The sequence below is a fragment of the Hyla sarda genome, chromosome 1, assembly GCF_029499605.1.
Source record: "Hyla sarda isolate aHylSar1 chromosome 1, aHylSar1.hap1, whole genome shotgun sequence".
Taxonomy (NCBI): Eukaryota; Metazoa; Chordata; class Amphibia; order Anura; family Hylidae; genus Hyla; species Hyla sarda.
In genome coordinates this window covers 151032669-151059727 of record NC_079189.1, presented here as the reverse complement: position 1 = coordinate 151059727, position 27059 = coordinate 151032669, and the positions used below count along the sequence as shown (strand labels likewise).

At 40.8% G+C, this 27059-nt stretch overlaps 1 protein-coding gene across 4 annotated transcripts in view; it reads left to right on the top strand.

Annotated features, from left to right (window-relative positions):
- Positions 1 to 471: 471 nt before the first annotated feature.
- Positions 472 to 27059, top strand: part of HHIP (hedgehog interacting protein) — a 127232-nt gene continuing 100644 nt past the window's right edge. The window contains exons 1-2 of one of the 4 annotated variants that reach the window (XM_056562869.1): positions 472 to 833; positions 24077 to 24272. In XM_056562869.1, the coding sequence (XP_056418844.1) occupies positions 789 to 833; positions 24077 to 24272 (241 nt within the window). In that variant the 5' untranslated portion in view covers positions 472 to 788. Of the gene's footprint in view, positions 834 to 1470; positions 1683 to 15332; positions 15352 to 16996; positions 17438 to 24076; positions 24273 to 27059 lie in introns of those variants that run through there. The other 3 variants (XM_056562870.1, XM_056562871.1, XM_056562868.1) reach the window with 3 other exon arrangements.

The window sequence follows — 27059 nt, the reverse complement described above, 5'->3', positions numbered from 1 at the left end:
CTTGGAGTTACATTCTGTTGTTTAAGTGTTACCTTTATTTTTTTGAGCAGTGTATATTCATAATGACAAATATTCAATTTTTTTGATGCAAATTTATGCGAATATTCATGCAAATATCGGCACTTCCAGACTGGACACTGATGCGCACTATGCAAATTTCATTATGAATTTTCGCATTATAAAAAAAAAGAGAATTAACATAGAGAATCTGCAAATTTCACGAACATAGAACAAACATTCATCCATATGTTTGCGAAATATCGTAAATTCGAATATGGCCCCTGCTCATCGTTAATTCAGAGGACATTTTCCCTTCATTCTCTGGATCCCCAGTGGGTAGGGGGGTAACTTTCTTAAATGAGAATACCCCTTAAAAAATCGCCTTTGTTTACTGGTTCAGACAATGCTTTGTGAAATGACAAAACAGATTACTATGTGGTTATATATCAACTCCTCCAATCTGGATGCCCCTATGCTAGCCAAAGCAGACAGGTTTCACAAAGAGCTTTTGTTAGGGTATATTTAATAGATAGCCTATTGGTTCAAATCAGGGCTGGCATGGGGGGAGAAGGGGCACAGCTGTTAATTGGTGTTGGCCCAGGTTCACACAACATAACTGCTACAGTGTGTGCTGCCAGTGCCACCTTAAGAAGAGTTTATGTGCTTCCTTAACAATCCCCCACTTCCCTTCCCCCTCAGCTGCCCCCTGTCTTCACTATATAGTATTACAGTTAGAGGTTCCTGTATTAGCAGTCGGGACGGGAGGGTGACAGCAGACATCTGCAAGCATGGTGAGGTTAGAGTTTTTCTGCTGCCATCAGAGTGGTGAAAAAGTAAGTGTATTATGTGTAAAGTCTGTTTATTATGTGTATGTGCAAATGTGTGTATGTGTGATGGGCACATGTATGTACTTAGTGTACTGTACTTTTTATACTTATTTAAAGTGTGTTTATGTTTCTGCCTTCTCTTTCCCTCCCTGTCTTTGCAAAGGAGACGATCTCTTTATTTTCAAAACAAAATGAAAATGTCTGATATTCCCTGATTTAGTCTTTTCTCTGTTGCATAAAATGTATTACCACTATTATAGACACCTTAATAATGCTTGTATCACTGTACTTGTGGAACCTTATAGGCACCTGGCTGATACCAGCAGAAAAAAGCTCCTACATAATGGGGGAGATTTCTCAAAACCTGTTTAGAGGAAGAGTGGTGCAGTTACCCATAGCAACCAATCAGATGGCTTCTTTCATTTTGCAGAGGCCATGTTAAAAATGAAAGAAGCGAGCTGATTGGTTGCTATGGACAGCTGGGCTACTTTTCCTCTGGACAGGTTTTGATAAATCTCCCCCAAGAACACACATGCTTATGTGCACTTGACCAATATGTTATATTCTCAATATAAACAGTGGAAAAGGGCTGTACATCCCATATATAAAGCGGGTTCTTGTGGATTTCTCCTGACTTTTTCTATTGATAAGTGGGGTGGCAATTACAGATGTAGCAAAGTATAGTCATAGTCATAACAGGTTAACTGAGGGTATTAACCCACCACTGACTGTTAATTCTCCCTAGAGTAAATATTACTCTAGGGCTGTGGTGCTCTGAATTTATCTGCCTCCACAGAAGCAGCATGCTGATAGACAGCCGAGATACCAGGGACAGCAGGCTGGCGCTGACCACAGGTAAGTGGGTTCTGTATAGTCCTAGATCTTCTACCATCTTCTGAGCCCTACTACTTAGGGCTGGGCGGTATGGCCAAATATATGTATCTCGGTATTTTTGTAACTTATGACAGTTCCACGGTATATAACGGTATTCCCCCCCCCCCAAAAAAAAAAAGAATAATTAGCCCAGCGCTGTCCCCATCGGGGTACTACTCACATCACCCGCAAGCGCTGCCCTCCACGTCCTCTTGTTTGTTGCGGCCGCCGGCGCTGACACTCTATACTGTATCTCTATGCCCAGGCTGCAAAAGGTAAACAAATATAAACTTTAACGCAAGTTCCTACGTTGGCCTTACGCTCTTCCTGGGGACGGGAACGTCGGACAGCCGTCAGCCTATCACCGGCCGCAGCGATGTTCCGCCTCGGCCGGTGATAGGCTGAGCCCACTGTCATGTAAGAAGTCGGCTTCTTACATGACAGTGGGCTCAACCAATCACCGGCCGAGGCAGAACATCGCTGCGGCCGGTGATAGGCTGATGGCTTTCCAACGTTCCATTCCCAAGGAAGCTGGTCAGGACCAACGGGGAAGGTGAGTTAAAGTTTATCTACACATATAAGAAAAAGAAATTACGGAGGAGCTCACCAGTTCCAAGGGATCAGGTCTGTGACATCGCGGTCAGGTGACAGAAGGACGGGGAGGCTGAGATGTTACGGGGGGAATCAGATGTCAGGGCCACAGCCGTATCGCACCCTTTGGTGCTTCGTCAGGCCCACTGAGTTAAAGTTTATTTTGTTTACCTTTTGCAGCCCGGTCATAGGGATACAGTATAGAGCAGTGGTCTTCAACTTGCGGACCTCTAGATGTTGCAAAACTACAACTTCTAGCATGGCCGGACAGCCAAAGGCTGTCCAGGCATGCTGGGAGTTGTAGTTTTGCAACATCTGGAGGTTGAAGACCACTGGTATAGAGTGTCAGCAATGGCGGCCGCAACAAACAAGAGGACAAGGAGGGCGGGGCTTGCAGGTGACATATGTGAGTAGTACCCAGTGGGGACAGCACAGCACTGGGCTAATAATTAATTGGGGGGGGGGGGAGAGAACAGCGCTCGCGGGTCACATATGATTAGTTCCCCGATGTGGGGACAGCGCTGGGCTGATAATTCATTCATTCCCGAGGGAGAGGGGCCAAACCGGTATTGCGATATGGGTTCAGCACAAAAATTTTGGTATGAGCCGGTATACCGCCCAGCCCTACTACTACTTATGGGAAATGTTTTAATGAGCAATGTCTCCCCCACATTCTCTGTGACGCTAATCCTGGGCATTGGGCTGCTATTAGGTACTTTTATAAGGTATGCAGACATACACTGTAAGGGTACAAAAGTGCTGTATTAGATGTGGAATTCCTCCCTAAATTACTAGAAGTGAATAGATAGTTCCATAATGTTTTAGGGGCATTATATATTGGTCCGGATGTACATCATATGGCATCTAAACATTGTAAATGTAGCAGAAATGCACACAATGATGAAGTACAAATTTGTATGTATAAAATGGTAAAAATGTTAATATGTCATAGCTGGAATCTTGGAAGTGCTATCTACAGGGTGGGTTTTGGCTAAAAATAGTAGCAAAATATTTATAAGGCTGCAAGTATATATTCCAAAGTAGCTAGATTGAAGAAGATACAGTTTTCACATTGCATGTCATTAGACTAGAAAATATGTCATAGCAGGAATCGTGGAAGTGCTATCTATGACGGGGTGGGGGGGAAGTAATGGACTTTGGCTAAACATAGTAGTAAAATGTGGATAAGGCTGCTAGTATATATTCTAGTTTCGTGAAATATTTTATTTAGAAAATGTACTTGCTTTCAAACACAAGTCCCTGGTAGTCTTACCTATGTAACATTTTTTTACATGGACATTCAAGGAAGTACAGGGTGGGCCATTTATATGGATACACCTTAATAACATGGGAATGGTTGGTGATATTAACTTCCTGTTTGTGGCACATTAGTATATGTGAGGGGGGGGACTTTTCAAGATGGGTGGTGACCATGGTGGCCATTTTGAAGTCGGACATTTTGAATCAAACTTTAGTTTTTTCAATAGTTTTTTTTTTAGTTTTTTCAATTAAATTTTGTCACATTTTTTTTCAATTTTTTCAATGTTTTTTTCACATCAAATCTACTGGGAATTTTACAAGAAAAACAATGATGTGCTTTGTTTTAAGGAAACTTTATTCTTTCATGAGTTATTTACAAGTTTCTGACCACTTATAAAATGTGTTCAATGTGCTGCCCATTGTGTTGGATTGTCAATGCAACCCTCTTCTCCCACTCTTCACACACTGATAGCAACACCGCAGGAGTATCCGTAGTTTCAGGTGCTGCACATCTCGTATCTTCACATCATAGACAATTGCCTTGAGATGACCCCAAAGATAAAAGTCTAAGGGGGTCAGATAGGTAGACCTTGGGGGCCATTCAACTGGCCCACGACGACCAATTCACTTTCCAGGAAACTGTTCATCTAGGAATGCTCGGACCTGACACCCATAATGTGGTGGTGCACCATCTTGCTGGAAAAACTCAGGGAACGTGCCAGCTTCAGTGCATAAAGAGGGAAACAGATCATCATGTAGCAATTTTGCATATCCAGTGGCCTTGAGGTTTCCATTGATGAAGAATGGCCCCACTATCTTTGTACTCCACATACCACACCATACCATCAATTTTTGTGTTCCAACAGTCTTGGAGGGATCTATCCAATGTGGGTTAGTGTCAGATCAATAGCGGTGGTTTTGTTTGTTAACTTCACCATTCACATAAAAGTTTGCCTCATCACTGAACAAGATCTTCTGCGTAAACTGAGGGTCCAGTTCTAATTTTTGTTTTGCCCATTCTGCAGCACCTGAAACTACGGATGCTGGAAGCCTGTGCTAGCATTTCTCCTGTGGTGTTGCTATCAGTCTGTGAAGAGTGGGAGAAGAGGGTTGCATTGACAATCCAACACAATGGGCAGCACATTGAACACATTTTATAAGTGGTCAGAAACTTGTAAATAACTCATGAAAGAATAAAGTTACGTTAAAACCAAGCACACTAGTGTTTTTCTTGGGAAATTCCCAATAAGTTTGATGTGTCACATGACCCTCTTCCTATTGAAAAAACAAAAGTTGGATTCAAAATGACCAACTTCAAAATGGCCGCCATGGTCACCGCCCATGAAAAGTTTCCCCCCTCACATATACTAATGTGCCACAAACAGGAAGTTAATATCACCAACCATTCCCATTTTATTAAGGTGTATCCATATAAATGGCCCACCCTGTACTTATGGATACATATAAAAGGAGATATAGTAACAGGATGGAACGTCAGTCAGCATGATATCCTATGAGAAGTAGATATAGAATTTACAGGTAGGTATCATTTCCAAATTGAAGGTAAATAACCCCAACAAAAATATAACATTAATTTTTACAGGTAGGAAGAAAATTCAACTAATCACACAATTATCAATAGAATGTAACCTAAAAAGGATATTTTCTGGTCTTATAGAAAGGCGGCAAACGGAAAACCCTCATGTAGACCTGAGGAAGCCATACATTTCATACAGTGGATCCAGCGTGCTTCTTCCTTTAATAACAAAGCATCAATGTTACCCCTTCTGGGGCCCAATTTCAGTTCACACAAACTCATAAAACAAAGTGCCTTTACATCCCCATTATGTGCCAAATGAATATGTCTTGACACTGGTGTGTCTGTCTTAGTCCTAATTGTGCTCAAATGTTGTGAGATACGTCTTTTAAAGGGTTGCGTAGTCTATCCCATATATACTTTTGGGCAACTGCAAAGCATGATATATATAATATTCTTGCTATTGCAGTTGATATATTGTCGAATATAGTATGTGTGAGAATCAATAGGATTGACAAAAGATTTTGTTTTGCTGATGGTGGGACAAAAACTACAATGACAGCATGGGAATGATCTGGCAGGTCTGTTAGGTATCCCTGTTTGATTTCTCTTGTCTGTGTCCAGATGGCTATGGACCAACTGATCTCTGAGGTTTTGAGCTTTCCTATAAGTAACACTTGGCTTCTTGCTCAAAACTCCCGCCAAGTCCCTATCCATGGTAAGCAGATGCCAGTGTGTATGTAAAATCCCCATCAGCCGATAGGTATAGCCGTCATAAGTCCCTATACAGGGTATAATCTTAGACTCCTCCACTGGTCTTGAATTAGCAAGTAACACTCTTCTGTGACTACATGTAGCCCTATGAAAGGCCCCCTTCAGGTATTTCCATGGGTAGTTGCATTGTCTAAACTGTCTAAAGAGATCTTGACACTCGGTATCAAATTGCACTTCTGCTGAGCGATTCCGATGGGCACATAGATATTGCCCTACTGGAATGCTACTCTTCAAATGATGTGGGTGCCAACTTCCCCAATGCAGAAAGGCATTCGTCGAGGTCAGTTTCCTGTAAATTTTGGTTTGAATGGTGCCAAACTAGTCTATGTATATATTGAGATCTAAGAAGTTTATGGATTTGCCCCCAAATACAGATGTCAATAACATGCCTATATCGTTAGTGTTAAGAAAACAAACAAATTCCTCAAAAAGTGCTCTATCTCTGACCCATAAGATCAGGACATCATCGATATACCTAACCCAAAATAAAATGTTCATGCAAAAAATCACCAAAAACAATAGTGTCCTCCCACCACCCTAAAAACAAATTAGCAAGATGACCCCATAGCGGTGCCTTGTGTCTGGTGAAAAAAAGTGCAGTTGAATAAAAAAAAATTATGTGTAAGGATGAACAGAAGTTCAATAGTAAAAGGATTGTGTTCTGAAAAGAAAGGGCTCCTAGTGTTCAAGAAATGTGAGACTGCTGTGATCCCTAGTGAGTGTTGAATTTTGCTGTAGAGAGATTTAACTTTGAGGGACTCTAGTGATGTTGATTCGGTGACAGTAGTATCCAGTAGGTATGACAGTAATTAGGTCACAAATGGTGCTAACACCTTTTCCACATAGATACTAGATACCTCGATGAAACAATTATTTCCTGACACAATCGGTCGTCCACATACAGGGTTTGTTGATTTGTGCATTTTTGGAAGGGCATAAAAGGTTGCTGTTGTGGGATGTGTATTATGTCAAGACATACAGTGGGGATCAAAAGTTTGGGCACCCCAGGTAAAAATTTGTATTACTGTGCATAAAGAAGCCAAGGAAAGATGGAAAAATCTCCAAAAGGCATCAAAATACTGATTAGACATTCTTATAATATGTCAACAAAAGTTAGATTTTATTTCCATCATTTACACTTTCAAAATAACAGAAAACGAAAAAATGGCGTCTACAAAAGTTTGGGCACCCTGCAGAGTTAATACCTTGTACTGCCCCCTTTGGCAAGTATCACAGCTTGTAAGCACTTTTTGTAGCCAGCCAAGAGTCTTTCATTTCTTGTTTGAGGTATCTTTGCCCATTCTTCCTTACAAAAGTCTTCCAGTTCTTTGAGATTTCTGTGCTGTCTGTCATGCACTGCTCTTTTAAGGTCTATCCATAGATTTTCAATTATGTTGAGGTCACGAGATTGTGAAGGCCATGGCAAAACTTTCAGAAGCTTCAGTTTACACCGTGGATTTCGAAGTGTGTTTAGGATCATTATCCATTTGTAGAAGCCATCCTCTCTTTAATTCCAGCTTTACAGATGGCACCAAGTTAACATCCAAAATTTGCTGAAATTTTATTGAATCAATTTTTCCTTCTACTCGTGAGATGTTCCCTTTGTCACTGGCTGCAATACAACCCCAAAGCATGCTTGATCCACCCCCATGCTTAACAGTTGGACAGAGGTTCTTTTCATTAAATTATGTTCCCCTTCTTCTCCAAACGTACCTTTGCTCATTCCTGCCAAAAAGTTCAATTTTAACCTCATCGATCGACAGAACTTGTTTCCAAAATGCATAAGGCTTGCCTATATGTTCATTTGCAAAGTTCAAACGCTGATTTTTGTGGTGAGGATGTAGTAGAGGTTTTCTTCTGATGATTCTTCCATGAAGACCATATTTGTACAAGTATCTCTTTATAGTGGAATAGTGTACCACAACTCCAGTATCTGCCAGATCTTTCTGGAGGGATTGTGCAGTCAAACGTGGGTTTTGAATAGTTTTTCTCACAATTCTGTAAGCTGTTCTTTCTGATATTTTCCTTGGTCTTCCAGATCTTGCTTTAAATTCTACTGTTCCTGATGACTGCCATTTCTTAATTACATTCCAAACAGAGGATATTGATATCTGAAAACGCTATCTTCTTATAGCCTTCTCCAGCTTTGTGAGCATCAACTATTTTCAGTTTCAGATTTCTTGACAACTGCTTAGAAGAACCCATGGTGCTGATTGTTGGGGAAAGGTCAGATGAGTCTGGGCATTTAAAACCTTTGAGATTGACATCACCTGGTCTTCCCAGATGATAATTGAGAACAATCCATGACACTGGCAGGTCTCAGCTTTGCTAAGGGGGCAGTGCATGCTATAAATTCTGCAGGGTGCCCAAACTTTTGCAGACACCATTTTTTGTTTTCTGTTATTTTGAAAGTATAAATGATGGAAATAAAATCTAACTTTTGTTGACATATTATAAGAATGTCTAATCTGTAATTAGATGTGGTGACACCGAAAGATGTAGAGGGGGCAATTTTTCATATGTTTAATTGCGTCACTCATATACCTGTTAATAGAGGTAGTGACTGTGCACCCTAGGTGGAAGAGCCTGTAGGCCCCAACAACAGCAGGTGGTTCAGGTGTAGGCACCACTTAGCAATATACTTATATGGTGGTAGAACCGATAGACCCCACCAAAACCTGTGCAGTGGGTGCAGGTCTATTGTGACGGAAGAGCCTGTAGGCCACGCCACTTACCCCACAACTGGACTGTTAATTATAACAGTGAAACATATAATCAGGATATTTTGACACCATTTTAACTGTTACTAATCACCAAGTTACGTCGCACTCATTAAAAGTTACGTTTTAAGGTAGTTAGTTCCTAATGGGACTTTAGTGCCCCAGACTTCTGCCTTGGGACAATTGTGATTATATTGTGATTGTATTCCCAGACTTACCTGGGTTTCTTTGCGTTTAGTTTCAAATACTAATTTTCCACCAAAATTTGCAATAAATTCTTTAAAAATCAGAAAATGTGATTTTATCGATTTTTTTTTTTCATTATGTCTCTCAAAGTTGAGGTATACCTATGATGGTGGGAGAACTTGCACATCTAAATATTTTTTTCACCACTATATATATATATATATATATATATATATATATATATATTTGTTAAAATATTGATAGTAAAATGGAAAATGAAATAGCAGCAAATTGAATGAGAAAATTCAAAATTTTTTACACTCGCATGTTCTTGTAGACCAAGTTATTGAATTTTTACAAGGGATAAAAGGAGAGAAATCTTCCTAAAATGTGTAAGCCAATTTCTCTCGAGTAAGAAAATACCTCATATGTGTATGTCAAGTGTTCGGCGGGCGCAGTAGAGGGCTCAAAAGGGAAGGAGCGACAGTGGGATTTTGGAGAGTGAGTTTTTCTGAAATGGTTTTTGGGGGGCATGTCACATTTAGGAAGCCCCAGTGGTGCCAGAACAGCAAAGAAAAACCTCCATGGCATACTATTTTGGAAACTATACCCCTCAAGGCACGTAACAAGGGGTCCAGTGAGACGACTTTTCCTTAAAGTTGGATGTGAAAATGATTTATTTTTTCACTAAAATGCTGGTTTTCCCTCAAATTTAGATTTTTTACAAGGGATAATAGGACAAAATGACCCCCAACATTTGTAACCCCATCTCTTCTGAGTATGGGAATACCCCATGTGTGGACGTCAAGTGCTCTGCTGGCACACTACAATGCTCAGAAGAGAAGGAGCGCCATTGAGCTTTTGGGAAAAAAAATGTTTGGAATGGAAGTCAGGTGCCATGTGCGTTTACAAAGCTCCCCACTGTTCCAAAAATCTGTCAGACACCTGTGGGGCGTAAATGCTCGCTGTACCCCTTATTACATTCCGTGAGGGGTGTAGTTTCCAAAATGGGGTCACATGTGGGTATTTATTTTTTTGCGTTTATGTCAGAACCGCTGTAAAATCGGCCACCCCTGTGCAAATCACCAATTTAGGCCTCAAATATACATGGTGCTCTCTCACTCCTGAGCCTTGTTGTGCGCCCGCAGAGCATTTTACGACCACATATGGGGTATTTCCGTACTCAGGAGAAATTGGTTACAAATTTTGGGGGTCTTTTTTTCCCTTTAACGCTTGTGAAAATAAAAAGTATGGGGCAACACCAGCATGTTAGTGTAATTTTTTTTATTTTTTTACACTAACAAGCTGGTGTAGCCCCCAACTTTTCCTTTTCATAAGGGATAAAAGGAGAAAAAGCCCCCCAAAATTTTCAGTGCAATTTCTCCCGAGTACGGAGATACCCCATATGTGGCCCTAACCGGTTTCCTTGAAATACGACAGGGCTCTGAAGTGAGAGCGCCATGCGCATTTGAGGACTAAATTGGGGATTGCATAGGGGTGGACATAGGGGTATTCTATGCCAGTGATTCCCAAACAGGGTGCCTCCAGCTGTTGCTAAACTCCCAGCATGCCTGGACAGTCAGTGGCTGTCCAGAAATGCTGGGAGTTGTTGTTTTGCAAAAGCTGGAGACTCTGTTTTGGAAACACTGCCATACAATACGTTTTAAATTTTTATTGGGGGGGACAGTGTAAGGGGGTGTTTATGTAGTGTTTTACTCTTTATTATGTGTTAGTGTAGTGTAGTGTTTTTAGGGTACATTCGCACTGGCGGGTTACAGTAAGTTTCCCGCAAGGAGTTTGCGCTGCGGAAAAACTTGAAGCAAGAAACTTACTGTAAACCTGCCCGTGTGAATATACCCTGTACGTTCACATGGGGGTGGGGGCAAACCTTCAGCTGTTTCAAAACTACAACTCCCAGCATGTACTGACAGACTGTGCATGCTGGGAGTTGTAGTTTTGCGTATCAACTTCTCAACATAATCAGACCACAGGTGTGCACGTAATGGGTGGCTTCCCTATGTCTATCTCAGGGCTCCGTCTCCTGAGTGTAATAAACCATATATATAGAAATAGACATAGACTGGCAATTGCACTTAAAAAGTTCTTTATCTCCAAATTCATCCATGTACAAAACAGTAGAGAGATTTACAGAACATAATCACCCGGTGCTCAATAGACTGCTCAGAAGTTATTCCGCTCGGTGTCTTCAGAACCTTCCATCCCAGACTTGCTGCTTGCTGGACGGTGTGTTCCTGGCCATGTGGACGCTAATTCTGAGGGGGTGTGGAAACGCTCGCTGGCATGTGAGCTGCTGGACGTTTCAGGAGTTGTAGTTTTGCAACAGCTGGAGGCACACTGGTTGGAAAACCTTCAGTTAGGTTCTGTTATCTAAACAAACAACAAAAAACCTGGTCTCAAATGGCTGGAGGTGCTCAACCCCAAATGCGGTTGTGCATTTATACTGGGGGAGCAGATCCTGCCCTTGTAGTCCGTTGCTAAGGGCGATCCCCAGCATAAAAATGCATACAATGGAAGATGCCTGCAGCGGACTACAAGTGCCACAATAGAATCCTACACCAGATAAACGGTGTGGATGTGTAACAATTAGAATACAATACAGGAATATGTATTTCTATTGCATGCTATTCCTGTATTGTGTTCTGTTATCTAACTCAGTATTTTCCAACCAGTGTGCCTTCAGCTGTTGCAAAACTACAACTCCCAGCATGTACTGATCACCAAAGGGCATGCTGGGAGATGTAGTTATGCAACAGCTGGAGGTACGCAACTACAACTCCCAGCATGCCGAGCCAGCTGTTTGGGCATTCTGGGATTTGCAGTTTTGCAACATCTGGAGGGCTACAGTTAGAGACCACTATCTAGTGGTCTCAGACTGTACCCTCCAGATGTCGCTAGGCAACTCACCGGCTTGCATAGGATCTCGCCCGCAGCCTCCGGATTGGTAAGTGGATCTTCGGCGCCGGTCCCTGTCGGGTTTCCCCGCCCTGCCCCGCCTATTGTGGGTGGGCAGGACGGGGAAAACGAAAGTAAACCCCCCCCGCCCCCGATCTGCTATTGGTGGTCGCGTCTAGACCACCAATAGCAGGATAGGAGGGGTGGCACCCCTGCCACCTCACTCCTATCTCTTCAGGGGGGTTGTGGGTGTCATGGACACCCGCAATCTCCCTTTAATTCCGGCTCACCTGGTCACGCGATCGCCGACATGGGGGGGGGGTCTAATAACCCCCCTGGGCCTTTGCATGGGATGCCTGCTGAATGATTTCAGCAGGCATCCCGGTCCGATCCCCGCCCCATTGTGTGGCGGAGGTCGGAATTTTTCATGACGTACGCGTACATCATGGGTCCTTAAGTACCAGGGTGTCATGACGTACGCGTACGTCAAAGGGTCCTTAAGGGGTTAAAGAACACGTGCAATGCAGGGAGTGCATTGAACACAGTACACTTCATGAGCCTGTGATTCATAAACATAGAGGTAACTGGAGGACACTGTAGGATCTGTCATGCATCAATGGAAAATACAGGAGGAGATCTGTATGAAAAATTTATCAGAATCGGAAGCAGGTGTTTTTTTTAAGGATGAACTCGGTAAATCCAAATGGAATGCCGGATGCTTTTTTTAAATACATTTCCTACCTTGGAATATACACTTGCAGCCTATACATATTTTGCTATCATGTTTAGTCCAAACCCACCCCGTAGACTGCACTTCCATGATTCTTGCTATGACACATTGCCCAGCATAAGGCCATTTTTACCATTTGATGCATATGGCTTTGTATTTCATTATTTTGTTATAAGAAATAAGTGCATTTAGGATTTTTAGATGACTTAATGGAAATCTAGAGCTGTATACCATGTCCCTGAGACATAATGGATTTATCTATTTAAAGATTATTTTGTTTCACCTTGTTCTCTTATCTAGGAAATTCATATGATTCATATTGTTTTGTCCCAAGTTACGTGTGGCAACTTCTCCACCCAATTCTCACAATAATCACAATAATCGAGAAAAAAATTGAGATAAAATTGTGGCAGGTGGTGTCCCAGCAGGAAGCTGGATAGACCGGCAAAACACACGTCTGCACTTTTGTACCCTTATGTGTCTCCACCTCATAGTGCCTAATAGCAGATAGCAGCCCAATGCCCTAGATGTCACTGAGAATGTGGGGGACACACATTAGTACTTTTCCCATAGGTAGGGAGGGATCAGAACATAGCAGATGATCAAGCCGTGCAGAACTGTTTGGATCATACTTACCTATCCTCAGTCTACTGTTCTCCAGAAATATGTGGTATCCTCCTCTGTATTAACTACCATTGCCAAACAGTTTGTAATTTCTACACTGGTAATACATGTAAACTAAACTGGGATATGGTATTGTACTGCTGCTTATCACTTCCAGCATTGGGGGGAGGGGGCAGTTGGGCTCAAGGTGCCCATCCCCAAGGGGGCAGCCTGGAATCACTATTGTGCAGTGGGACAGGGGTAAGAGTGCATCTGTCAGTGGCCTGCAGCAGCTTATAGTAAATCTCCATGCAATGAATTCCTTCTAGCAAAAGTTTATGTCATACAAAGCAGCTGCAGAGTGCTGCTAGTGCCATGTTAAAGCCCAACTGTCTCCAGTGTTTTACCCCCAGACTACCCACATGAGCTTACTGTTGTCAACGCAACACATGTAATGCAACCATACCTTTGGATGTGCTTTTGGCTGCTTTATCCAGGGGAAAATGTTTGGATGCCGGTCAGCAACAGTCGGATAGGCGTGGCTGGACTTCGCAATGGACCCTCTCGCCACCACACCTTTCCTCCCTACACCCTGCTTGGACCACTGCCAGAGAGACCTGTGCTGAGGACCTCTGTCTATCTGTCAGTGGTCCAAGTGGCAAACATGATTTTTGCCCGGATAAAGCAGTTGGAATTGCAACCAAAGGTATGGATGCATTGCATGTGTTCACAACAGTAAGCTCATGTCTGGGGGTAAAACACTGGTGACAGTTGCACTTTAAGAGGAGTACCTGTGCTCCATTAAGAAACCTCCTTTCCCCTCCTCCTGTGCTGACCTCTGTCTTCAAATAGCAGCAAAAGTTGGCGGCTCACCTCAGCCTGACTTTCCCATCCGCTTCCGGACTAACCGGCTGGGCCACCGGTCCAATAGGCAGAACTAGAAGAAGGAATGTCCAGCGCAGGATAAGGTCAAACAGGAACTTCATTAGCGATCACATGGAGCACACAGAAAAACCAACGCGTTTTGGGTCGAACTGGACCATGATTAAGGGTCCAGTTTGACCCAAAACGCGTTGGTGTTTCAGTGTGCTCCATGTGATCGCTAATAAAGTTCCTGTTTGACCTTACCCTGCGCTGGACATTCCTTCTTCTAGTTCTGTCTTCAAATACAACCAGCCACAGCTCCCCCTGCTGGTGTAACATCCTGCAGCTGAGCTCAGGAGTTGGGACTAAGAGTAGGATGGGCGGAGAAGAGGGGAGGGAGTTGGCAGCTATCATGGGGCTCATAGGGCAACCCCGGAAATATTCATCAGGGGGTGAAGTGACTGACCCCACAGCTCCCAGCTTTCCTTCCCACAGCTCCCAGCTATCCTTCCCACAGATCCAAGCTTTCCTTCACACATTACATTCATACAATACACATTTTACACATAATGGGACAACAAAACCTATGCTGAGGAAAAGCTGACCAGTTGCCCATAGCAACCAATCAGATTGCTTCTTTAATTTTCAGAGGCCTTGTTAAAATTAAAACGAAGCGATCTTATTGGTTGCTATGTGCAACTGGGGAACATTTCTTCTCCACTGGTCTTGATCTCCCCCATTATGTGTAAAATGTGTATTGTGTGAATGTAATGTGTAATGCATGTACGATGTGAATACGTATACACTATACTGTGCGTGTACTGTGGGGGATATTTATCAATATGTGTCTGTGTGCAGCCACTTTACAGCTGTGCTGCTGTGTTTTTGGCATACGTCTGTGAAATGTATCAAGACGGCGCACAGACTTTGATAAATTTTGCACAAGTGAACCTCAGAACTTGCTGTAGGATGTCACTTTTCTAAGGAAATGCAGAAGTGGTATGAATTTATTCATTTTTTTTATGCTTTCGCATTATTTTTGCGCTTAAAAAAACTAATAAAAAAGCAGTGAATATATCTTGTCCACTGCATTTCTCAGACAAACTGCGCAAAAGTTTTGTGCCAAATTACAGCCAATAAAAATGTCAGGAAGGCAATGATAAATCTCCCTTTGTATGTTTATACACTTGTATAATGTGTGTCTCTGCATGTGGGTGCAACATGATAGGGGAGATTTATCAAAACCTGTGTAGAGGAAAAGTTGACCAGCTGACAATAGCAACCAATCAGATAGCTTTTTTCATTTTGAAAAGGGCCTCTGAAAAATGAAAGAAGAGATCTGATTGATTGCTATAGGCAACTGGTTAACTTTTTGTCCACATAGATTTTGATAAATCTCCCCCGATGTGTTTTTCTCAACTGTGTTGAGGTACTAAAGAGGTTGTGCAGTGCCAGGAAACTGTCTGACACCCGGTATGTATCATGTATTCTATTATTAAAATAGGACACATGTATAACATGCTGGGCAATTGTCTCTTCTAGTGTGCAGCAGCATCACTCCATGGCTAATATCAGATAGGGTGAACCCCTTAGTCTTATTTACGCTGGCCCATTTTCAGTAGGATCCACTCATATGTGAGAAATCAAAACAACCGCTTATTGCTGAACTTAAACAATTGCACCATCATAAAAATTATTAGTAAATGTAAATGCTGCTCATGGTGGCCTTTACATTTAGATAACACTATTAGAGGAGCGTGTCTGTTATGATATGCATCTGGCACCTACAAGTGATTTATGCAGGTACAGTTTCTGTGGCCACACCATCACTGTGTTGTATGGCTACCCCATCAGGATCTGATGAAGAGGGTAGGCTCCCTCTCAAAAAGTGTACTTTGTGATTTATTCTAAAAAAAACATACATTTTCTATCTTGTCCGGCATTGGTTTATACCCTTTGGCAACATTGGTAAGTGCCGCATTTGATCCATTTTATCCTGGGTCTCTGAGGATATTAAAGGGGTACTCCACTGTCCCAGCATTCAGAACACTCCCTCAATGCAAGTCTATGTGAGGGGGTGTGGTTACTGCCACGCCCCTTCCCATAGACTTACATTGAGGGGTCGTTGCTTGACGTCACGAGGGGGAGTGGCCGTGATGTCACGATTCCCGCAGCCTGCACCCGGCGTTCGGAACAAAATGTTCCGAACACTGGGGCAGTGGAGTACCCCTTTAAGAATATAACATATTGGCAAAGTGCACTTTACCACAGAATTTGTGTCATTTTTATAAATTGATACAAGTATTCTAAGATACAAGTGTATATAAGCACTCCATGTACTAGATATTTTCCACTGGTATCAACTATTTGCCTTTACAATTCAATAAGTATAATGTAAATGAAGAAGCATTAAGAAATACTCTGTAATAGAGCTGGTCTCGGCTATTATCAGCCATTATGCTCAGTTTATTTTTGTGTTGTTTGGGGACGTAAACAATTGTATACAACAGAAAACGAACTAAATATGGTAATAGCAGGCACGGTATTATTAACTTTTGAAAAGACAGAGAGACAATTTGAAAGACAGCATTGTTTATATTATGGAAAGAAAATAATATTTATGTTTTACTTAAAAAAATAATAATAATATTTCCTTTTCATTCTCTTTTCCTGCCTCCCAAGGATAAAGAATTCCAATCCTTCCTATTTCTATGTATTATATAATCGCTTGTAATTATCCTATGCATAGTTTGTACATCCAGCCTGAATTTTAATTCGTTTAATCGTTTTCTGTGTAAACATATATAGTTCTTACAAGTTGACCTATTTTGGGTAGTGCTACATAACCTAGAATGTTTGAATGCTGCATATAGCCCATCAGCTGCATGCTTAGTATTGAAGCATCCTCCAGCTGCACTAGTAAACACAGAGCAGTGTCCAGCATGTGAGTGAGTTTCCAGAGTTATGATGGGCAGCCCAGTGGCTATGTATACAAATTCCAGCCCCATCCCCACTCTGGTGCCTGGCGTGTGTACAGGGGGCAGTGACGTCAGGGGGCGTGGGGTGGCAGCACCTCCTTGTGCTCCACTTAAAAAGAAGCAAAAAGAGGAGCGAAACATGAGAGCCCCGAGGAGATGTGAGAGCAGCACAGTCACAGGCAGCTGTAGAGGAGAGGGGATTCCAGCACTGTGCCAAACTCTTAGACACGTCCCATCCACCAGCACTAAGCCCTGCCCTACCTGCACACAGGACACCTGGTCTGTTGCTCAGGACTCTCTTAGTGGACTGTGCAGGGAAGAAGATGCTGATGTTCCAGTGGATGCTTTTTTGGGGAGCTGCTATTCTGCTGATTCTGGAATGTGAAGCTAAATATGGGGAGAAGAGTGACTCTGGAGTCAGAAGGAGAAGGTGCCTGAATGGGAACCCACCAAAACGTGTGAAAAAGAGACATAGAAAGTTACAGAGCCTGGACCTGGGGGGAGCTGGATGTAGAGGACTGTATCCCCGACTCTCCTGCTGCCCAAAACCTGAAAGCACAGGAATGCATATAGATCCCAAGGTAAGCAGTTAACCTCTAGGGGCATGCATACAGTGGTGAGCTGCAGGTTGGCACCACTGTAGTATGCAGCAAGCTGGATGGGACACACGTGTTTTGAGCTGGGGGTTGGTGAGTGCAGGTGTATGCAGTAGTATTTCTTTTAGTTTTCATAAGGTCTGTTTTTTGTGTCAGTCATGATAAAATACAATTTCACCTGCAACATTTGAATAAAAAAATGATCTGTTATAAACACATAGAAATAAAACTAATAGAGAACATATTTACATATGATGGTTGATGGGGATGAGCCACAGGTTGTCTGCCTCATGGCAGTAACATGAAGTACAGCCGCTCTCACATGATCAGATATACCAAGTTAAAATTAGATATTTATGGAAGATAGTAAAAGACAGTATCAGCCAGTTGCAGCTATGCTGGGCATTGCAGTTCCATAGTGGTCAGCACATTTGACAAGAACTGGGGGGGGGGCACAGGTTGCAGATCTAGGAGTACCTACATGTGGGTTTTGCTCTTCACCATCTGTGCTAACAGCTCTTGACACTAAGAGGCTCCAGAGCATCACATGTGAGGGAAACAGCAGCCACAGTTCCTCCAATACTACACACTAGATTAGGCAAAAGTTCTTGAAATTTTAAGACTTTACAGGCGTCAAAACTTTAAAATATTGATATGATGCCTCTATAGCTCTTTTGCATAAACATTTTGCATACATTGCAAACATATTGATATTCAGTTATTGTTCTTCTCATTGTTCTGCAAAATGATGTGCATCATAGACAAGTGACTACATCGAATATATGCGTGTCATGGATGCTTATTGGATGTATAGATAACATATGACATATAACAACAGATCTGAGAAAAAAAGTGCACTTTCTGTAGGTTCCTGTGTATGGGGCATGCATTTTATTCATACATGTGGTACTGTGTGGAGTCTATCACCAAGTCGAAAACAGGTGTGACATACTCAATGAATCAACATCACATCTGGCATAGTCCAAATATATAGCCAGTAGTACAAAAAGCATTAATTTTAATGTAAAAGAACCTGCTACCCTAGGTTTAGGATATGTCCAACTCATTGCTGCAAAGAATGAGTAACTAATGGTGGCCATGTGATCTTGTCTTATTAGCTATTTGTCCCTCCCTCTGACTATCTTGCCGATGTAAGGTCAACATTTAGAGTATTTGTCTATAAAGGATTAACAGAGAGGTGGTATGTGTAAGTTTGTATACATATGTCTGTAGTGTTTGCGTTACCATCTGTGTACCTTTTAATGGTGTTTATAAGTTGGAGGGAAAGGATGTGTGTATGTATGCATTTATTTACAGTAAATACACCCTGTATATGTTTAAGTTAAATGTATAATATATATATATATATATATATATATATATTTATATATATACACATACACACACACAGGAAACTTTGCATTAGGGTGTGTAAATAAGATTTGCAGTATAGGTAAGCAAAACTCTGTTTATACACAAAGTGGGTGGGAATGTACATGTGTCATATAAATTCATTAAAAGAAACGTGGGCACTAGACACGTGTTTTTACATAATTTGTATATGTTTGCCTAATAGTCATAAATAAGAGTTTAAAACAGGGGTCCGTTTCCATCAGCTGTCTATGTATATAGAAAGACTTGTGTTTTCACATTCACAAAAATGTACTTGATACATTGTGTCAACATGAAGTAAATAGTGTCACTGAGATAGAAACCAAGGGGTGAATGATGGCATAATCAGGAGTGGACTATGGCGTATAAGAGAGATGGTTGTTTTGTACTTTCCTATATAGCGATTACCTCAGATGCTCAGACTTTTTACCTCTGTTACGTCTTACCCATACCATGGACAGAGACATCCTTGCAAACATCCTCATATTACAGACCACACAGAAAAGATCTCACTTCGAGCCAAATTTGAAAGTAAGAAATAGATGCTGGTGTAGATGTTTATCTTGACACGTCCATAGCTTCCTACACCTTCTGCAAAGTTTATAAGATCTTAACTTTAGTCTGAGTGATCATTGATGTCTAAAAAGGTTTGTTTCCAGTACTTGTCCATCTGTTTTCATGTGTAATAAGTTAATATAGTCTATAACTACCAAAGTGTTCATGTAAAGTCTTCTAGAGCAAATGTAGTGTTTGGAATTGACCTAAGGCAGACTGTAGCACTAATGCGCTCAGGGTGCTATTACTTCACTACCAGCTTACTCCTCTATCCAGGTCATTGTTGTGGTGTACATTAAACAACAGCAAAGAGTCACATGGTGCCTAAACCTGACCTTAGTTCTGTTGGCTAGTGATATCATATGGCTTAATGTCACTCCTTTATTGACTTCAGTGCGCTGTGTTAGAAACCTAAGTGCTTTAGAATAGCTGTGAGCTATTGTGGTCTACATGAAGATAACAAATAAAAAAAAGTCACATCTTATCTCTCCTTAGCTGTCATTTTATACATGAATAAAAACTAGTCCATGTAGACAATCTTAAATGTCACTAAAAATTATAACCATACCAGTCCCTTTGGTAATTCATATGCCATTGACCATCAGGTTGGATACATTGGAATGGTTGGTTTGGGGTTATAAGACTTTAAAAGTGATGGTGTGTCTTGGTCAGGTTTTGAATGGCTTTAAGGCATTAACTGGACAATAAAGAATAGCCTCTTGAATGGTGAATGTGTTAAATGTGCCCTTTTTATTGTGCATTTATCTGCACTGGTGTTAAGGCATCATTTCATTAAGAATCCGCGCACGTGAAATGAACCATCAGGTGTCCCCTTTTTCCTTACCCTGGTTTTAGTTGAATTAAGAATTCTTCAGTGGCAAGTATGTTGTTGTCAAGGCCTGAGAGACTATTGGAAAACTTGCGCTTCAGCCTTTCTGGCCCAAGCACAGTAAAGAAAAATGGCCATTGCTGAATCGAATTTTTATGCTTAGTTCACAGTAGATTTCATTCTATTCTCATGTAAACAGCTTCTACGAATCAACATATGTGTCTGGGTGGTATCTTTCACTTTGTTTTGTAACAAAAAGCCATATTGCATCATTTAATTTGCTCAAGTCATGCAAATAGAACAAAATCAATAGGACAAAAAGGGGTCGACTTCTCCTCCTCCTCACTAAACTGCTGCCCACACACAGAGTCTTGTTGCTTATGGCAAAAGAATAACAACACCATTGTGTTTGTTAGTTGGTTCACTAATGGGTGAAACTGGAGAACATCATTCTCCTTCAGCCCCTGCGCTCTGTCCAAATGTTCTTGCCTTTTCAGGGAGAATTTGGGCCAGGCCCCTTTTCTTATCCCAGATGAGTGAGAACTGTCTTACTGCAGGTTTTAGTGTCAGTTTGTCCATTATTCTCCAGTGACCAGGAGCAATTTATGATTCCAGGCATGGGTAAAGCTCCATGTTTATAGTGTTCCAGGACCACTGAGGTTAGGCTGTGATTGAAATGTACTGCAAACAGATGGTTTTAAGATGTGTAGATTTTTTTTTTTCTACATTGGAGCTTAGAATTCTTTTGTATTCTATGGGTCTCTACAATAATCAATGAGCCTTTAGGATTTATTGTTAGTTAGTCAATAAAGTATATAATTGATACATAGCTTGAGAAGGTGATTGGGCCCAATTATCCTATGAGACCCCCAAGCACATAGACAATGACAAGCTGGATAGCTAGTTGGGGTGACTTTCCACTGGAATTACCAAGGCTTTGGTAGGGTATCCTTTTGTTGGTATCCCATTTCTAGTTCAGATAAAGAAGAATTGATGGTAAAATTGAGCATATGTGTTTAAGCCTTTGGTTTCCAAACCTGTTTAAGGCCTAGTACCAGCGTCACAGATTCACAGCCAATGCTGTCTGTAGTTGTTGTTTGAATATGGTTCCTAAAAGTGTTCTTTTACAATCATCTGTTTGCTTTAGCTCTTTAGAGACAAAAGCTTTTTGTCAGTATCATGACTAAGCAAACAACATCCCCTAGACTCCTTTGTTAAAGCCACAAGGGTATTACTATTTATTTACCTACTCACTTAAAATTGAATTTGAACTCTTTAATAGTAAGGTTCAGGTTCACAGATTGATATATACCTAGGAAATGGGGGTTTGGGACAGACAAACATGTATCCAATAATTCCCGGTGAACAAAGGATTATGTTCCTTAATTTTGTAAACATGAACTTTGTTCAGCAGTCACGAAACAAGACACAAAGAAAGATCAAAGAATTTGTATGAAATGCAGTCACTTTCTCCAGATGTTGACTATGGTCTTAACTTTCAGTCAATCAACAGATTTTGTTACAAGGTTTGTCACAGGTATGTGACGGTAAATTTAATATTATAAAAATACATAAATACATAATACATAAAGTTACTACTAAAGCTACGTTCATATGGCAGAATTTCTGCATGGAATTCTGCATGAAAATTCTGCAGAAAATTCCTCAGAAATGAATTGTCCATTCACTTCAATGGAATTTCTGCAGCGGAAATTCTGCTGTGTGACTGGGACAGCGGAATCCCATTGAATTGTATTGGCTATAAATTCATGCTGAATTTTTATGCGGAATTCCATGCAAAATTCCATGCAGAAATTCTGGCAAGTGAACATAGCCGAACAGCATACATAATGAAGCATATACAAGTGCATTGACAAGAGCTGAAGGAGGAGATCTCTTATCCTAACAGATCACAGTCCCATTAGGTTTACAGTAAACACACAGACAATAAGAGTTATTTACTAGGTCAGTTCAAACATGTACATCTGGGCTGCGAACATACATTTGGCTTCATTGCCTTATTTGCACTAGAAAGAGAGACCTGCTATGTTTGCTAATGAGTTTTAGTACAGATGTGCACTTTAGAGAAATTATAGTGCATAATAAGTGTTGGGTTGAAAGTTTAATATTTGGCCACAAACAATCCATTTTTATCTTTAAATTAGAACAGCTATTAAGAATGCTTAAGATATTTTCTATGATATGAATTATTTTATCTCTATTTTTAACATGCCACATACATTTTTATTGGAGACTGTAATGGTAAATCCTACCGGAGTGGAAACAGGAACAGTAGGTATTTTGACCAAAGGAGCAGATTGGTCAAAAGTGGTCACTTTAGTACCATACATATTTATTGTGAAACTTGTAAAATTGTCTCCCTATGACTAGCATAACTAACAAATCAATATACATTCATGTCTCCTATGACAAATAACAGCTTTACAGCAAGCAGAGCAATATGGAATCTCTTACAGAGCCCTTACATGCACCCCTCTTGGTTTCATTGACTTGCATATGTTCATTGACTTCTTAGAAGGTTCTTGATCTTTGAGGCTGATGTAGTAAGACAAGAAAAAGAAAGAAAAAAGAAAGAAAGAAGGACAGATCTACGTCCCAAAGAAGTATTGTGTGTCTTGCATGCCTATCCAGCAATTCATGTGTTAAATAGGGCCCTAAGGCGTTATAATTGACTTCACAGAGAGTATTAGTTTATTGAAACCAAACCTGGAATGATGGCTCTATCAATCTTCCAGAAAGGTAATTCCACCACAGACCTCACACAGAACAAGATGTTAGGCTCCTGCTGTGTTGGAACAGCAAGGGAGACACACACAAAAAAAGAATAGTGTTTGTTGAATTTTGACAATTTATGGAACCCATTCCACATCTCACATTTTAAGGATTTCTTTTTATCTGCCCACAACTTTCATTAATAATTTCCTTTGACAGTTCAATAGAAAGAACTGCATTCTGCCAAGAACTGACTTATCTCTTCCAATTATATTTACTTTTTGATACTTGAATTTTACTACTTTTACTGCTAAGCTATTTTCTTTTACATATTCTGTTAAATGAAACCATCCTGTATTCTTTAAAAATCGAAACAAATTCTTAAATATGAAAAGACCCAACATGACAATGTGGTTTCTGTTGGGTCCATTGGTTGTGGATGTAGTCAACCCACTGGGACTATGTTAGTCACTAATGGATAACACCAAATGGTTTAGGAAAAATCCAGACTGCAGTTGTCAATGTTCTATTTATTTATTTATTTTTTTATTAATGGGGATCATATTAATGTAAATATGAATGACTCAAGAACATTTTTATGCCTTAAATGGTTATCCATATGTGTATTATGTTTGTGTATCATGTCTCAAAGTAAAGGCAGTATTACCAGACTGTGGAACTTTCAACATTTCAAAATAAAGTCACAAATGAGTTAATAGCAATACCTTTCATAAAAGAAAACCAACCATTCATGAACCCCTATTGAGAAAATTCCAAGACAGGAATTTCAGGAATAGGATCAAATACTCTCTAAAGTATGCATATTTAACCCACCTGCATATTCTTTTTATTCTAATGCATTTTATCTTTGGAACTTCAATGCCCTTTATGGGCATCCATCAGACCTCACTAAAATACAGCGGTTGACCATAACATAAAGTAAAATTCCTGAAATTCTGTATATTCATAGTTGCTCTGTAGATACAGTTTACAAAGATGTGCAACCAGCATGTTCCTCTGCATTCTAGATTATTGTTCTGCTAGCTCTGCTTCAAATATTTGTCCATATGAGACATGTGTCATGTGATTATTTTTCTCTGCTTTGTGACTTGCAGATATTTTCAGTTACCAACAACACAGAATGTGCAAAAATATTGGAAGAAATCAGATGTGCCTACTGTTCACCACATGCCCAGAATCTCTTCCATCCTCCAGAGAGCACCAACACATTTGAAAGGCTACTGATGCTCCCAACCTTATGCAAGGACTATTGTAAAGAATTCTATTACACATGCCGAGGACAGATACCAGGTAATGGGATTACTGTATCCAAGCTGGATAAACATGTAGTTACTATATACGCAAGCTCAGTCTGTGGACTTTCAGACTTGTAAATGGCAAATCATTAGTAAGGTTATGGTCAAACAACAAATAGTTGCATGTGTTTTTGTCACAGAAACAGAGCTAATTTCCTCAGCAACAACCATGCGCTTTCTGCCTCAGAAACTCCTCTCTCATTGACTTTAATGGAAGGTTGGGAACATGCAAAAAAGAAGACAATGAGAGCTCTTCACCTTTGGCACTCACCCTTAGTATCCCGGCCTTCTGGCTAGGATATGGGAAATTTTTATAAATCCGGCCAGATAACTGGGCAGTATATCTGCACTCATCCACTTATTTATTTTCTTTGTTTGTCACTGTGCCACTATGCATGTTTGTTTGGGACACAGGATTTGTCAGGGTGCGGTAGCTCCTCTGGGTGCCCCTCCTGGCGGTCTAGGGGAGGTGTGTGTGGCCATCAGGTTCCTCAACTTCCTGTAACCCCCGGGCATCTCGGCTTTGGTTGAGGTGCCATCAGTATACGGCTCCTTGGCTGATACTTTGGTGAATGCCTAGGTTGAAGCCAAGTGCATTTGTGGCCCCTATTAGTAGCTTCGGCGAAAAGGGGCATCCAGCCTGGATCCTTGCAGGTGCCTTTTGGCCCAGAGGTGAAGGGTAGGTTTTTTGGGGGCCTCTCTCCTGTTGCAGAAGGGACTTGCGAAAGACCGCATCCTTTGTACATGTTTTTTAGTGTGACACGTTTGCACTTTTTCTTGCACTTTGGATGATAAAGAGCATGTGCCTAGGCTCTTTAAGAAAGAGAGAGTGCTGAGATCAGAGAGGGCGCAGAAGTTTGAGAAGTTCTCAAAATCTAGTTGATGTTATTTATTTTAAATTTAAGTTTCCTTCTCAATATTATGCTATGCACTGAATCCATTTTTACAGTATAGGACATTTTTTAATATTTTGGAAATTAGAAAAGCACAGCTTCCTTGCTACAATGTCTCAGAAAATACTTCCTGCCATTTTTTCTATGGGTTGATCCAAGTCACCATCTTCATCAATACCATAACATATAACTGCTGCTGTTTAAGCCCGCATGTGGTCAATGGTATTGGATAAGCCATGTTATTTCCCCACAGCCAGGCTGGCCTACTGTAACTTGAAGCAGTGTCCTTGTTCCAATGCCTGAGACCCAGTTGTTTGGTCTAATATAATGTGTTTGTGTATCTTACCATAGAAGAGGTGTCTGATGGAAAGTCTGAGTGCATTATGCAGATCTATACTGACTTGGATACACTGCATTAAATAATATCAAAAAGTAATCTCCTTTCCTCCATTAGGATAGAGTACATGCTAGCTTTCAAGTTTGTGTCTGTTATATCTTTCTCAGAAGAAAATAACTTAAAAGTATAGCTACACTCAGAGGTGTAGGAACCCTCATAAATCTGGGGAGGGGGTAGCGTTCTAACTTGGTGTGGCTTTGCAAGGGTGTGGCACAAAGGGTGTGGGACCACAAAAGGGGAGAAACCATTCAATGTTGCATGATGCTACAAAATCAAGCTTTGGGCTCATCAGCACAGGTACCTTCAGGAAGCAGTGATTTCAGGAGACAGGGATCTATCAGGATTGTGGGAGGCAGGCTGTGTGTAAGGTCAGGGCAGGGGAAGGGGGGGGTTCTCTACAGCCTTATAGGCACCTTAACACCTTAAAGGGGTACCCCGGTGGAAAACTTTTTTTTTTTTTTAATCTACTGTTGCCAGAAAGTTAAACAAATTTATAAATGACTTCTATTTAAAAATCATAATCCTTACAGTACTTATCAGCTGCTGTAAGCTCAACAGGAAGTTGTGCAGCTCTTTCCAGTCTGATCACAGTGCTCTCTGCTGACACCTCTGTCCATGTCAGGAACTGTCCAGAGTAGGAGCAAAAACTGATAGCAAACCTATTCTGCTCTGGACAGCTCCTGACATGGACAGAGATGTTAGCAGAGAGCACTGTGGTCAGACTGAAAATAACTACACAACTTTCTCTGGAGAATACAGCAGATGATAAGTACTGGAAGGATTTGGATTTTTTTATAGAAGTCATTTACAAATCTGTTTTACTTTTTGGAGCCAGCTGATATGAAAAAATGGTTTTCCTCCAGAGTACCCCTTTAAGGCAGTTTGTCCTTTAGGCGTCTGGGGTCTATGTTCATTTTTACTGTGGGAAACTTTTAAGGGCTTATGTTTCTACACAGTGTACTTTTCAGTAAAAATGACAAAGTGGCAGTTTTTTTTATTTTGGCCCCACAAAATTTTATTTTTTAACAGTTTGTGCTAAAACGATTGAAGTCATTACAAAGTACGATTGTTGGTGGGAAAAACAAGTCCCATATGGGTAGGTGACAAATTCAAAACATTAAGGCTAGGAGGAAAAAACTAAAGTGCAACAATTAAAAATCCATGCCAATAAAAATGCCCATTCTGCCGTATGGCTTTTATTTTTTTGGTGAAAAAACGCTGTGGCCAGATGTTAGCTGCAAGTCAATAGTTAACTGCAAAATGCCATATCCACTTGGCATTTTTCAGTTTGTTGTTTTTTTAATCCTTTTGTAGTTTTTGGGCTCCTTCGCAGTTTTTAAAAAAAAACTACCTCTTGTTGAGACTTTGGCATTTTTTGGGGAAAATCTTGGCGTTTTCTTCCCAAGAAAAACGCCATGTGGGTTTTAACTTTGGTGTTTTTGCAGGCGGTTTTAATAGTTTTTTGGACTTTAGCGATCCCAAAAAGTGATGG